The sequence below is a fragment of the Tursiops truncatus genome, chromosome 2 (assembly GCF_011762595.2).
Source record: "Tursiops truncatus isolate mTurTru1 chromosome 2, mTurTru1.mat.Y, whole genome shotgun sequence".
NCBI lineage: Eukaryota > Metazoa > Chordata > Mammalia > Artiodactyla > Delphinidae > Tursiops > Tursiops truncatus.
In genome coordinates this window covers 83,975,453-83,990,457 of record NC_047035.1, presented here as the reverse complement: position 1 = coordinate 83,990,457, position 15,005 = coordinate 83,975,453, and the positions used below count along the sequence as shown (strand labels likewise).

At 59.6% G+C, this 15,005-nt stretch overlaps 1 protein-coding gene across 1 annotated transcript; it reads right to left on the bottom strand.

The window, feature by feature from the left end:
• Positions 1–3,004: 3,004 nt before the first annotated feature.
• On the bottom strand, positions 3,005–14,223 carry DLL4 (delta like canonical Notch ligand 4). The gene is made up of 12 exons (XM_033851492.2): positions 13,121–14,223; positions 11,867–12,661; positions 11,486–11,755; positions 10,932–10,989; positions 9,884–10,147; positions 9,410–9,470; positions 9,192–9,322; positions 7,507–7,676; positions 7,104–7,323; positions 5,237–5,939; positions 4,639–4,747; positions 3,005–4,102 (listed from the first exon to the last, which is right to left on the bottom strand). The coding sequence occupies exons 2-12, from the start codon at positions 11,930–11,932 to the stop codon at positions 4,097–4,099; spliced, it is 2,058 nt and encodes a 685-aa protein (XP_033707383.1). The 5' UTR covers positions 11,933–12,661; positions 13,121–14,223; the 3' UTR covers positions 3,005–4,096.
• Positions 14,224–15,005: the final 782 nt, after the last annotated feature.

The following is a 15,005-nucleotide window of genomic DNA, read 5'->3' as shown; positions in this document are numbered from 1 at the left end:
GGAGGGCGCTGGCTGCACCGACAGCTCAGAATTTGGTAATGGGCCGCTTCTCTGGATACCCTCTAACATATTTAGGGGAAAGCATCGCTCTGAGCTTTCTCCAGTATACTCCCTCAGCTTAGGGGCCCGGGGGCCGGAGAGAGCTCTGCGCGACAAAGTCTATCACTGAACTCGCATCCGGCTGCTCCCTCTCCGAATCGTCCCGGTGGCCCCCAGGGCCAAGAAGGGCTGACCCCGTGCCTTGCGGGGTGACGGCGGTCCCGGTCCGGGAGCAGCCCCGCGGCCGCGCAGCGCCCCCTGGTGCTGGGCAGCGGGGCCCGGGCGGTCCCGCCCGCTGTCCCGCCAGCTACGCCGGCTTCCCGCGACAGCGGCCCGGCGCGGGCTCCCAGGCCGAGGGTGGGATTCGGGGCTGCAAGAGGAGGAGCCGAGCGGGCGCGGAGCCTCCGAGAAACTCGTGGCCTTCGGCGGCTTCCCGGCCCGGGAAGTGAGCCGGGGTCGGGAGGCCGCAAACAGGAAGTCGGGCTGTAACAAAGAGCTCGGCGGGGGGGGGGGGCGGGGAGCCGCGGGACCTCCGGGGCGACGGCAGGTGGAGGGCTGACCCGGGCCAGCGCGTCGCACTTGCCTCTTCCGCCGCCGCTGGGGGTTCCAGGCCCGCCGGGATCCGGCCGTGCCGTGCGCCCTGGGCGCGAGGGAGGGCGCGGCCGCCTGAGGGAGGCCGCTGGGACCTCCCAGGCGCATCCTCTCCCCGGGAAGGGACACTCACAGTTCCCTGAGTGAATCACTTCCATCCCTTCCCGGAATGCGGCGGGCCACGTGGGGTGGAGGGCTGGGTTGCCAAACTGCGGACCCGCGGGAGAGGCGGGGAAAGCGTCAAGGAGGGGAGAGCCCTGTGGGTCCCCGTGAGAGGTGGAGCGTCCGCGCGACCTGAGTTTAGTGACCTAGTGGCCTTAACTAGCCCGGGATGGGGGGAGGTAGGAACCACTGTCCTTTTTCTTCTATCCCCTGACCAGTCTGGCCCCGAGGCCGGAGAGGGACCGCTAGCTGAGCCAGCAGCATAAAGGCATTCTTCACAGCCTCTCCCTGCCTGACGCCCCACAGTGATATCCAGGTGGTTACCAGCCAGTGGGCTCTGGAAATGCAGCTGTCCTCAGACCTGGCGGTCACCGTGGGGTCAGACTTGTCCTTTAGACAGGACACTGCTTCCAGGCTAAGGAACTGCTATGCTCTGAATTGTCTTATGAAATACCAGTGCAGATTAAACATGGGTATTTGCTAAGCCAGGGAGAGCACTTCACAGTGAGTCTAGAGCTATCATCTGGCCTTGTTTCTGCCAAGCCTAGGACCTCTCCTGTACACCTGCACACTCCATCAGGAAAGTCTTGGGTACCTTACCTATGAGAAGGGGCTGGACCCTCAGGGAGTGACCTGGAAATCCTGGAGAGAGAAGGGCTTCCACTGTGGCCTGTTCACACCCCAAGTGCCTGGCGCAGCTTTTGCATGTCACTAGAGGTGGAACCTGGCACAAGCTACGGGTTGGAGCTGCCCAGACCAAGTCCATGAAGGGATCCCCTCTTTTCCCAGAAAGCTGGCATGGTATCAGAGCCGGTGAGTGGGTTTAGCCAGCCAGCTCCCCTCCAGAGCTCTCCTCTGAGGAGCTGGCAGCCTGTGTAGCCCAGCACAGCCTGGTGGTGTGGACGTGCAGGCCCGCGGGTGTCCTACCTGTCCCCCACATGGGAGCCTCGTCATCTCGCCTTCGTGTCCCAGCCCAGTTTCCCCCGCCCCCCAGGGCCCGGGAGCTGCTTTCCTGTTTCATTTTGGGCAGGAAGAGTGAGGTCGTGTTGTTCTTCCCCCTGCTGCCGGCTCAGGCTGTGGGAACGGTTCCCTGAATGCTTTCCTGTTTGATACCCTGTGTGTGCAGTGAGGGGAACAGGGAGCAATGGGTGAGGCGTGGAACGTGTGCACTTGGGTGAGTGTGGATGAGCCTAGGTCTCTTGCTCCCTTGTCTCTGGCATAAGCACCCAGATTAGGGGCGGGCATGCTCTATGTGTCAGCGAGAAAGGAAAAGGGAGGCAAGTAGCGCTGCATATACTTGGACTCCACTGGGGGCATCTGCTGGGTCTGTTTTGCTTTACTGGATGGGCTGAGAGCTGGGAGCATCTGCTCAGCTTTCTGTCGATGGCTCATTTTTTCATCACTTGCTCTCCATGGAGTATTTTTGTGACTGTAGAGAGAAGACTGTGGCACCCTAGGGACCATCTTACGCCTTAGAGGAAGCTAGCCATGAAGTAGAGACTGGAAACTCTCTCAGTAATGCCTCAGCCAGAGAAACCCGGGCTCAGGGAAGCCTCCCTCTTCTTCCTCCTCCCCTCTCTACAGTCTTCAATCAACTCTAGCAGCTCCAGGCAGACCAGGCGCCCAGAGCCAGCTCTCTTGCCCAGCTGCAAGGAGGACAGACCCGAGGCAGATCCCCCTGGCACAAAGACCAGTGCCCTGCCGGGGCTTAAAAATGAGCAGGGTGCCAGTCCATCTAAAACCCTGCAATAGCAGGAGGAAGAGCCCAGATGTCATCATGGTCAGAGACCCCGCTCTCTGACAAGAGAATCCTTTTGAAAAGAGGAAAACAGGCAGGTTTGTCTCCTTCCCCCAAATTCCTGTATCCCCCAGGCTGACTAGGGTGTCCGTAAGCTTTTTCAGACTTGAAGGGAGAAAAGCGGGATAGATTCAGGTTAAGGCGGCATAACCCCCAAGGAATGGTGGGAGCATGAGGGGGAAGGGGGGCTGCAGCCAACCTCAAGCCATAAGACAGAGGAGGCTGGCCCAGGCTGGGGACTAAATGGGTGAGGCCAAATTCCCCAAGAACTAGAAGAGGACAAAGGCCTAGAGCACAGTAGGCCAAGTCCAAGTGCTCCCAGGTGCCAGGGGTGTGGGGGGCAGCCGGCAGCAATATGAGAAGGGGAGTCAGAAGGATTCCCACTCTGCCATCACAAAGACAGGACCCAAGAAATACTAAACTCCTGTACACATCTGTTCCATATTATAAATACACATTATATACAAAATAATGTTATAAAATGTAGAAAGGTCAGTGCTTCTGATTCTTAAATTATCGAAATACTAGACTCCAAAATAAACTACAAAAAAAAAAACAAACAAAATAAAAACTCATATTATTGATTTCTGAAGATCGGCTTCAAGGGTAGTCTGGGGGCAGTAGTGGGTGTGGGCAGAGCCCAGGCTCGAGGCCTTGGGAATGGGCTTGAGGGAGGAAAGGTCCTAGGTGGCGACAGCACCCAATTTCTCCCTCACTGGAATTTCCATCATCACTGCCCTGAGCTCCCCAGTTAGGCCTGTTGCCTCTGGCTGGGAAGAGGGGCAGGCCCTCCACCTATCTGCTCACAGGAGCCCAAGGCACCCAGGGCCAGAGGCTGTGGAAGCCAGGTAAGGCTTACCAGTATCCTTCCCCAGAGAGCCTGGGCCAGGGAGAGGCAGGGATGGTGTTAGGAGCGAGGCCCACGTGCAGCGGCTGGAGGTGCGGGCAGAAAATGCTTCTCCCGCTCCTCTCGGGGCGCTCACCTCACCTGCAGGGACACTCCTGCCAAGAGCTGAACCAGATGGTCTCCTGGCCCACAGACGGCCCTGCCCTTACTGGCCTCCTCTCTCCTCTCTGATTTGGACCCAGCTGTCGCCATGGAGCCTGGTCCAAGGCACTTTTGGAAACACAGATGCCAGTGGAGGCCACAGCAGCTCCGGGCCCCACGGGGCCACTGCCACTCTCTCTGGAAAATAGGCCAGAGCCCCAAAGGAGCCCTCTGAAGGCCACTGCTGGCAGGGCGGGTCCAAGTGGCACCTCTCCTCTCCTCTGTTCCCCTGGCTGGCGTGGCTGCCAATCTGATGCCAGACAGACACCCAAAGATGTGGAAGGGTACTGCATCTCTTGGCAAGTTCACAGTCTGTCCAGTTCATGCCATTCCCTCTTCCTCCTGAGAGCAGCACGTTGCATATTAAAAAATGTCCCATCCAGGATGCAATGTAAACAATGCAGAAGGAAGGTCCAGCTGCTGGGGTGAAGCTGGGATGTCCTGGGGAGGCTCCTGCCTTATACCTGGGGAGCATGTGGAGAGCACGAAAGTGGGTTACCCTGGGGTACAAGCACTCCCTCCATGGCTGCCCTGGGACTCCCTGAGAGAAGCCAGTGAGGCAGGTGGGGTGAAGAGGAGGTGGGAAAGCCCTCCCAGTCTTCTGCCCCAACACATACACATGCCTGGAAGACAGTGCTCATGAGGTGGGCCAGTGAAGGAAGCCAGTGAGCAAGGGGCAGGAGGGGCACAAGGCAACCACCCTCACCCACCAGCAGCTGGGAAGCAGCGCCTGGGAGCTGGCCGGGTGCCATGGCCGCCCAGCCCAGCATTAACACAGCAGGAAGAGACGGGGCTGGCTCACCACCACGGCTCCTGTTTCACACCCTCTGTGGCAACGAGGCCAGCAGGGATCCGAGAGCCACTGAACCCAGCCTGCCAAGGAGGGGTTCCGACCCACCCTTCAGGAGCGGCCCCTAAGGTCAAGAGTAACTGGACCACTTTCTCACCCCCTAAAGGCAGGAGGGAACATGCTAGAAGGGAAGGACAGCCTAGCACTCACCTCTGTGGCAATGACACATTCGTTCCTCTCTTCTGATATCAAACACACAGACTGGTACATGGAGTCCCTGGGGGAGCATATCGCTGATATCCGACACTCTGGCCTTTCACTGAGGGAACACAAGACAGGCCGGTGAGGGAGAGATGAAGAGAGGGCTGGAGGGAGGTGGAGCGCTAACCTGGACCCCGGAGAGCCAAAGGGAACTGGCAGAGGTGACTCTGGGAGAAGACACGGGGACTAGGGATGCCCAGTGCTAGCCTGGCGGGCAGTTAGCTACAGGCCTTAAGAGAGCCACAGGACCCCAACCTTCCCAGAGGGCCTCAGGCCTGGAAAAGGCCAGTTTGCCACCAGAGGCAAGCCATGCCGTGGGAAGATGGGGGTCACAAGTGACACAGTGTGGACACTTGACATTTGTGAATGAATGAATGAGTGAATGGGAAGGAGGGACAAAGGGAGCCTGGCAGAAATCTTGTCGGAGCATCCTCCTGTCAGCAGCAAGAGCCCCTGTTTGCTTAAAAGCTCCCACCTGTCCTGGGGGAGCCCAGGCAGTACCGTGAGGGGGTCCCTGGTGAGCCCTGGGCCTCTGGGTGCCGCTCACCTGTGTATCCGCAGTGGCGCCTTCTCCCCTAAGCTCTTGTCACTGTGGGGATACTTCCCGGGCAGGATCCCCCGCCCCAGGGGTCCTGGGGCCAGATTATAGTCCAATGTGTGGTTCTGTTGTTTGCCACAGTTGGACTTGTCCAGGCCACAGTCCACTTCCAGCTCCTTCTTCTGGTTTGTGTTCTTGAGCTGGGCGGCGGGGATCAGGTTGTCCTTCTGGAAGTCCGACAGGTTGTTCATGGCCTCCCTGCTGCCGTCGTCAGGCCGCCTGAGCCGCAGCTGCCGCACCGCCACTGCCACCATGCACAGTAGCACCAGCAGCACCACCAGTCCCACGCCCAGGGAGACGGCCACCCAGGGGAAGCTGGGGGGCATGCTCATGGGGAACTCGCAGCGGCTGCCCACAAAGCCGTAGGGGCAGTTGCAGACGAAGTTGTCCGGGGGGAGGCTGGCGTAGCAGGTGGCCCCGTTGAAGCAGGGTCCCGAGGCACAGGCGTCGGTGGGCATCCGCACCTCGCAGCGCCGGCCAGAGAAGCCAGCAGGGCAGGTGCATGCGAACCCGTTCTCCAGGTTGCGGCAAGTGCCGCCGTGGACACAAGGGCTGCGAGCACAGTCGCTGATATGGATTTCACAGTGGGCGCCTGTGAATCCAGGACGGCAGCGGCACATGCGGTTTGGACCTCGGTTCAGGCACTGGCCCCCTGTGGGTACACATGGGCCACAAGTCAGCAACCTCCTTGGACCCCACCCCACTCCCACCCCCCCGGTGCAGAGGGTGCCCCATCCCAGGAACCAAGGTCATCCAGGAACTCGGCCAGCATTCACAGATCCCACTACAAAGAGCTCTGCACAAAGAGTCAGGAGACCTGCAGTTGAGGGTGAGCCTGGTCCTCTACGCCTCAGTGGGCTCGTGTATAAGAACTGCCAGCATCTTACAGAGCTTTACAGTAGAATCGAACAGGTATGCTTGGGTTTGAATCTCAGCTGTCTCTCTCTAGCTGGGGATTTGGCACCCGTTGCTTTATTTTATTTCTAAGCCTAATTTCCTCATTTGTTACATTGGAGTAGAATGCTGTCTCCTCTATAGGAGATCTCTGAAGTTTAGGTAAGGTGATGCGTGAAGGCAGGAGCACATGCATGGTGTACAGTAAATGCTCAGAGAGATCTATTATTGTTTCATTTAATCTTCACAACATGAAAGACAGAGGACAGGTTCTATATTTTCCCATTCAGTGATGAAGAAACTGGCTCCGGGGAGTTAACTAAGTGATTAGCCAGAGAGCAGATTCCATCTCAGCCCTTCCAATCCCTCCGCAGCTCCTAAGACTTCTCTCCTGCACGGTGCTGTCTGCCTGCCTCACAGAGGGTCACCAGAAGGCCAAGGAGACAAAGATAACCAACATGCTTGGTGTCCCCCAAAATGCTGAACATTCCAGACGCCTTATGCTGTGCCAGGCTCACTGTAGCCGTGGGGAGAGGTGAGGCCTCCAGGAGCAGGGACCTCACCGTGCTAGCCTCTTTCAAGGAGGGACATGAGGCCTCCAAGTTCCCTCGCTCTAGCCCAGGACTTCCTGGGGAGGGTCAGAGGCTGCCCCAGCCAGGTCAGGACATGGGAATAGGAATGGAAGCCAGGCAGGGTGCATACTGCTCCATCTCCAAAGGCCTGCACCCACTGCTAACCTGCTCCTCTTCCAAAGCCACCCAGATGATCAAGCAAGCTCTTCACCATCCAGAGCAGATGGGGATCCGTCTCAGCCTGCCCAGAGTGACAGACAAGGCCTCTCCCCTCTCTTGACCCTCCCTCACCAGAAAGTTCTCTTGGCCCCAGGGCCAGTCCACCAGGTTAGCAAGGCAACAGGACGCACCATTGGCACACGGATTGCTGGTACACCTGTCCACTTTCTTCTCGCAGTTGGAGCCAGTGAAGTTGGGGGGACATTCACAGGCATAGCTGGTCCCCTGGTTGCGCTCCCGACAGGAGCCCCCATTGAAGCAGGGAGAGTCGGCACAACTCAAGGTGCTGTGTTCGCAGTGCAGGCCATAGTAGCCCGGGGGACACAGGCAGCGGTAGCTGTCCTCCTGGTCCTGGAAAGAGAGCAGAAAGGGGCCAAAGTCAGACCCTTGGGGGCAGGGATTCCTGGCAGGGGGCTAGGCCCCACCTGCCCACAATGCCTGCCCATGGGTGCACATCCACTGGCCGCCTGGGGAGGGGATGCCTGGGCGTCGCCTGGCCAGAACTCTGCCTTCCTGCATTGGCCTAGGCCTCACCTTACAGCTGCCTCCATTGCGACAGGGGTTGCTGTCACACTCGCTGAGCTCCAGCTCACAGTCCACGCCAGTGTAGCCTGGGCGACAGGTGCAGGTATAGCTCCGCTGCCCACTGTTGGAGCACGTCGCCCCATTCTTGCACGGGGAATGATGGGTGCAGTAGTTGAGATCTGCGGAGACAGGAACCGACCGGCTGAGCAGAGCCAAAGAGTGGTCCCAACCTCCAGGCTCCTGGTGGTGCAAGTTCACTGTCCATGTTTGGCCCAGAGGGTTCAACTCAAAGTCTTCTGGGCCCAAATACCCTTCCTCTTCCCCCAGTGAAATCGGGTATATTGAAGCACCTAGAACCACATCTGAGGCGTACCATCAATCAAAGTTGAAAAAACACAGTTGGACACAGTTAACTGCCCAAAGGTAAGCTCACAAGCACTGCAGCCAGGGGAGAATAAAGGTAAAAAGAGGAGGCACAGCAAGACCACATGTTGAGGAGGAAGTCAGAAAAGGCCTCGTGGAGGAGGGGCAGCTGAGGTAAGCCTGGAAACGGGCTACAATTTTAACAGGTGGAAAGAGTAGAGGGGAGGCGAGAGCCACGATAAGTGGTTGCCAGGCGTTTTTTAAAGCGAAATGCCTTACGAGGGTATTTTGAAATATAAGTATTTGTTTTCTTATTTGGGAAGGACAGGGAGGGAAAACCAGACAGAGCAAATACAGGGACTGTAAGGGCTCTGTTTGAATAAGATGAGTATATGACTGTGTCACCTGGGAGCAAATGTGGGGAGAGGAAAGAGAGAGGGCAGGAACCAGGTGTGTGTGTGTGTGTGTGTGTGTGTGTTTGGGGGGATTGCAGTGGGGTAGAAAGTGACACACACACACACACATACGAAGACTACAGGGGCTGAATTCCAAGCCCCTTGTTGCCAGCAAGTCAGGGCCCAGGCAAGTCCTTTCTATCCTGGCAAGCGTCCTGCCCACCCTACCCAGGCCTGTGCTGGTGTCTCCATGGCAGCAGCCACCCCATTTGACCCTGAAAATGGGAGGCACGTGCTGCAGCTGGCTATGAGGATGAAGGAAAAAAGGCCCCCTCCCCCATCATTGGGGCTGGCAGACCCCAGTGCAGCCAGAAGAGTGACCAGCCCCCTGAACACCAGGAAGACAGTGTGGGCTTGGGCAGCTGCCTGGCAAGTGCTACTGGGGGAAACAAGGGAGGCCGTTTCTGCCCCACCGAGAAGGCGGTTAGATGTCACTCCGCCCAGAGGCCCAGCTCACCCACAGCCTCAGGGCAGCCAGTGGGCACACCCCACCAGACAGCTGTTTAGGGGAGAGCTGCTCAAACAGCTCTGGTAGGTAAGCAAACACTTAGGGGGTTAATAGGTAACTACAAGGCAGAAAGAGGAACTGAGCCCGGCACCCCTCTCTCTGGCCTTGCTGGAATTTATGAGTGCAACCTTCAGGCTGCCAACTTGTCACCCTCCTGGCTTCTCCAGCCACCCTTCCTCCCCAGCACCTAAGGAAGAAGGACCCACCATCTCGTTCTAAGCCAGTTATTAAGATCCTTACAGTCCCAAGCTCCTTGAAGGATAATGGGAAAGCCGACTCAGCAGTCATCGAGTAGGAAGAGTCCAGGTGACAACCCTGGTTCCCATGCCCTGCCCAGCTCTCCGTCCCCTCTCTTTGCCCTGACTCACCTTGGTCACAGAATAGGCCTCCCCACCCCTCATCACAAGTGCATTGCCAGGGGGTGCTGCAGGTGCCGTGGCGACAGCCGTTGTGGGGGATGCATTCGTTGCACAGGCGGCCCTGCCAGCCTGGGCGGCAGCTGTAGAACAAAAGAGAAGCTGAGGGTGAGGTGAGGGCCTGGACAGGGGACGGCTCCCCCCGTCACCGCTTCCTGTCCACTACTCACATGCACTCTGCTGGCTTGCTGCAGTAGCCATTCTGTTCATGACAGCCCGAAAGACAGACAGCTGAGGAGAGAAGGCGGCACTGGGTGAGGGTGGGATGACAATGACTCTGAAGTCCCACTCTCCCTCTCCTGGCCCTGGGGGTGCCCCCCAGCTCTCCTGGGCTCACTTCCCACTCCTGGCTTCCCAGAGGAGCCATGGATGTCTTAAAGAGAAATGATGGCACAGGGAAGGAGAATCCAGGCTGGATGGAATGCAATTATGGGGTCTTTGTGGGCTTTAGCACCATGGGGAGGAGCACTGAGAAGAGGGAGGGCAGAGTCCAAGCCCATCCTAAGCATCCCCAGCTGTTACTGAGGCCCAGGTAGTGGACAGCCCAGACCCGCTCTCCAAGGGAGGCAGGCTGCAGCCGAAAAGATGCCACTGTGTTTGTTCCGGGGACCCCCCTCCAGGCAGGTGGGAGCTTGGCTGCTTACGCTGTTCGCAGTACTCCCCAGTCCAGCCGGGCAGGCAGGACAGGCTGCCATCTGGCTGGCACACGTAGTGGCCGAAGTGGTCATTGCGCTTCTTGCATAGCCGTGAGCAGCTGTCCCCATAGTAGTTGTCACTGCAGATGACCCGGTAAGAGTAGCGCAGCCTTGTGAGAGGGCTGGTCTGCTCATCCGGTAACCAGTTCTGGCCCACAGCTAGGGAGCCCTGGATGGTGATCTTGCTGATGAGCGCGTCTGGTGGCAAGGCCTCTGAAGGGGCAGAGGGCCAGGTCAAGGAAGGGCAGCCAGTCCCCAAGAGTGCCAGCAACTGCTGGATCAAACCAGTTGTCCAGATGACCCCACCTGCCAGCAAACGCAGGCCAGAGGAACCCAAGTGTCCCACTGCTTAGTTGCTCTGTGTGTGCATGTGCAGAGGGCCTGATACCATTCAAAAAGGGGACAATAGAAGGATGTTAAGATATCCCAATGTTCTGGAGGCAGATAGGCAGGGGAAAGAGGAAAAGAGGTCAAAATGGGGTGGGGGGGAGAGAAAAAAGAAAAAGAAAAGCTCTCCAGGCCTTTGAGGACCCTGGGAGCAAGGGGTCCTCTGGTGCCCATTCAGGGGTTCTGCCCTCAGAGATGGGTAATGCTTTTCTTTTTCCTTTGCAAAGTGAGAATTGTTGTGCTGCTGAAATATCCTTTTCCTCTGTGTCAGAACAACATCCCAAAGCCATTATTCCCTTTCCAAAGGAGCGGAATTCGAGAAAGGTGTAAAATACAGGAAGGGGCCCGTCAGCGGCGCTGGCAGCTTCGGCCTTTCTCACCGCCGTGCTCCCCGCGTTCCCACGCCAAAAATAACCCGCAGGAAACGCAATTGTGCTCAGAGTCCAGGCAGCGGGCGGAATCCGAGCGTCCAGCGCGGGGCGCAGCTCCCGGCCTAGCTAAGCGTCCTGCCCCCCACGCCCCCACCCCGCACTTCCCCCGCCTATTACAGATTAACTCTTTCGGCGCTGCGCCGTGTCGCCCCCCTGTGGCCGCGGAGCGAGCTACTCACCTGGCCGCAGGTCGTCTCCTGGCGCGTGCCAAGCTTCGATGATGAGTGAGAAGGTACCCTGGGAACGGAAAGGAGGGGGCGGGGAAAGACAGAGAGAGCGAGATGAACAGGGGATGGTGGGGGTGCCTTTCGGCAGCCGGTTTAATTAATCTAATTGCAGGATACAGTTACTGCGCCCGGGTCTATGTAACGGGTCTGCACTCAGCATCGCGCGCGAGCTAGGAAGGCGAGACAACCCCGGGTAGGAGGAGAGTTGAGGGATGAGGGAATGTACGCGGGAGTCTTTCTGAGATGGAGCACGCCCCGGGGTTGTAGGTGATGAAAATCGTATCCCTAGCGCTGGGAGAAGATGGAGCGTAGAACGGGGAAGAGAGAGACTGGTGAGAGCGTACAGGAGGGTGAGGTCCCAGGAGAGAGTCGGAAAGAAGGATCAGAAGAGAGTGCCCCCCCTTTTATTGGAGGGGAGCGAGGCAATCTAGGGAGAAGGCTTTGGTCCCAGGGAAACCCCTTCTCTCGGCTTTCGTGACCTCCCCGGGCGCCCAGGCTGTGCTCACCGGCCAGGTGAAATTGAAGGGCAGTTGGAGAGGGTTGCGTCCCCCGCCGCTACTGTCGTCGCCGACGGCGAAGGAGTTGGTGCCCAGCACAGGCGTGGAGACGCTGCCGAAGGTGCAGGGCCCGGGTGAGAAGACCGCCTGGAAGTGCTTAAGGCAGACGCGGAAGAAGGTCCGGCAGCCGGGTTCGCACGGCCGCCCGCTGGCGAGTACGCCGCGCTCGTTGGCAAACTCCTGCAGCTGCAGCTGGAAGACTCCAGAGCCGGCCGCGCGCTATTGCCCAGGGACCGAGGGAAGGAAGAAGGAGAGCGGTCAGCTCGGTGGACGCCAGGGGCTCAGGCCCAGGGCACGGTGGGAGGGGGCGGAGGGGGCGCGGGATGTTACCTCCTGCCAAAGTGCCACCAGCAGCAGTAGCGCCCAGCCAGAGGCGCTACGGGTTGCGGCTGCCATTCCCTGGGGCGTCGCTCTCTGCACCCGCCGGTTGTGAATCGTTCCCGCGCGTCCAACCGCCAGAGGGGTCCCTGAAAAGCCAGGCTCCGCTCGGGGTTTTCCTCCCGCCTCTCCTTCTCGCTAGCTCCGCTCCAACTGCCACGGTAGGTAATCCAGGTGAGGGCGGCTGGGTGGCGGCCGCGCTGAGGACGTGTCCTCGGACTAATCCTGGGGCTGTAAGCAGGCTAGTGTCCGGGTACACTGCACTGAGGCGGCTTGAGCTGCAGCTCTTGGCCTCGCGTTCCCAGCCTGCGCTCAGCGCCGCTACTGAAACCTGCGCTCTCGGGAGCTTTCCTTATATATATTGGCTCCTCTCTTCACCCGCCTGTCACTCAGACTCGTGGTCACTCTCCCCTCCCCTCGGGCCTCTAGCTGCTACAGCCCCAGCCCCGCCCGGAGGGGGCCTCCGCCCCCGCCTTCCCCCCTCCCAGCCAGCCAGTCAGGCACAGGTCCCCGCCCCTCTGTGCCGCTCTCAGCCCCTGGGTCCCCCAGCTCAGCGCGTGCCGAGGTGACCAGTTCTCCGCAATCGCGTGGATACAGGCCGAGACCCCGGCAGTGGGAGGACAGGGGGAGGGCGAGGGGGAATGGGGCGGGAGGTGAGCGAGTGGTTCCCGGATGGTCGTGGGGGCGGAGACACGGGGGAGTCCCCGTCGGCGGTGTGACCACGGCCGGCGTTAGTTACCTGCAGCCCTGGAGAAGGTAAAAAGAACTTAAGCTCAGAAAGCGAAACCAGTGCTAAAGGACTCCAGTCTCCTTCACCTTCCCGGAACTTCGGGAGCCCTGGCGTCGTCGGCCCCCAACCTGTGAGCGTCCACCCCCCCGCCCCCCCCCCCCGCGCGCAGCAGGGAAGCCAGAGGACGCATTAACCTCTCTGTGGCCACTCCGTGCTAGGCGAGGGACCAAGCATCTAAGACTCGGGGGCTCGGCCCCTCCACCTGGTGGGCATCTCCCTCCCCAGTTATGGGGGGCGTGTCCAGCGCGTGCCTCCTCCCTTCTGCCTCCCGCCTGGGCTCCGCGCGTGCCAGTCCCCAGACGCGTGGTACCCGTGCTGGGGGTAGGAGGGCGTGGTCCCCGAGGTAGAAGAAGGGGGGCGCGTCCTCAGCTGTATGGTAATAAGGGTCTGGCCCCGCCTTCAGCGCCTCTCCTCACCTGGGTTTAGCCTCAGCTCCAGAGCCCACCTTCACCCCCCAACAGCCTCAAGCCTCGGCCCGCGTCCTGTCGCTCCGTTGGAGCAGGGAGGAACTCTCCTGACTGCAGAGTTGGCTCGAGCCACCAGAGAGTCCAGGGGCTGAGGCCGGGCAGACCCGGGTCCTCTCCTCATAGGGCAAAATGTAGGGTGGAACTGGAAGCGCGCAGACTCGTATGGGTTTCAGGCGGCTTCACCCGTCTCGCCTTCTCGGCTCCCCCGGGTGGCCCCACTTCTCCGAGCGGCGGCAGTGCAGCTGCTTTCCCGGAACCGGCGTGATCCCCGGAGGCTTTAGACCGGGGAGGGCCGGCTTCTCTCAGTATCGGGGGGTGCAGAGGAGCGGTCTCTCTCCGCGACGCTGAGGGCGGCGGGGGCCTTGTGGCTTCAGCTGTCAGCCCGCCCGCACAGCGATGGCTGTCGTCGGGCGATAAGATCGGCGCTGGGGGGAGCAGGGACGCGGCGCGGGCCCGGGGGAGTCTTGCGGGGGGCGGGGGGCACGGCTCGGAGCCCAACAGCTGCCTAGGCCGAGCATGGTCTGATTTTTTTTTTTTTTTAACTTGGTGGTGGTGAAGGATTGAGGGAGAAGCATGAGAAACAAGAGGTTGGGAGCGTGGGTTGGGGGAGGGGTGAGGTGAGGAGACGGGCTCCGGGGTCCCCCACGCACGGCCACCCCTCCCAGCCACCATCTGGCGCGAACGGGTTGGCGTGGGGAACCGAGGTGGGGCGGGGGCCGGCAGATGGGCCCAGGCTGCGCTCCAGAGTTAATGTAGGTTATGGACAGGCGGAGTCCCCAGGCCCGAGGGAGGAGGAGCCCAGGACTTGCCTCCCAGCGATCCTGACCAGTGGGTTCTCTGCCCATCCTCTACGAATCCCTTAGTCCTGCCTAGGGTGCCAAAGAGTGCCCCTCGCTTTCCTCTGAGCTGGCATCCAGCCCTACCTAGTTCTGTCCGCTTCCACCCCCAAATCCTGGCCTGGGAGTTCATAAAAAACTCGCTCCTTTTCTGGATCTGGCTCATGCCTGACCCTCAAGGGAGACATCCAGTCCCACAGGAGACATTTCGTTCAGTATTGGTAGATCTGGAACACTCTATCCCTCACACACATCCGGACTGATGTGCCCAAAAGCACTTTGCAAACAGTCAAGGACCAAACAAAAGTATCATCATTACCCTCAGAGTCAAGAATTCTTGAAAGGGATCCCAGAGATAGAAATCCTCTGACCTGTAGGGGGAAAGGGTTAAATTCTCTTCACCATCAAAAGGCATTCCTGAAGCACCTATTTGCTATACGGTGCTGTCCCAGAAGTTCATTTACTCCCCTAAGACTCTAGGACGCCGCCCTTGGCCCTGACTACCCACTAGCGCTCCAACCCGCTGGGGTCCAGCTTTGCCCACATTTGCTGAGCAGGAGAGGGTCGCTTTGCAGGCAGGGAATAGAAATGCGGAGGCTCCACAACTGGGGCTCCTCCACTTTTCTCCCACTCGTGACTTGTGGAAGGAAAGACCCAACACGTGTCCTGGGGGCCCCCAGGAACATGAGGCTGTGAGGCTATCAGAGGCCGCAAATCACAGTGGGATTGGACCCACGTGGACGTCTGATGAACCTACGCCTCCGCAGACGCTCGGCCAAGCCCTGGAGAGGAGGCATGATTGCAAGGTCCCACCAACCTGGGCTTCCCCGGACTGACTGTGGGCCCTCTGATGGTCCACAGATCCTCATCCCCACGAGCACCCGCAACACTGCCCAGCGTCTGGAGCCACAGGGTCGAGGCCTGGCTTCAGGCAGGCCCACAGCCTCCGCCCCAGGGGCCTTCAGCTTCGGCCGTCCTCTCCGTTTGGCCGCTGCATA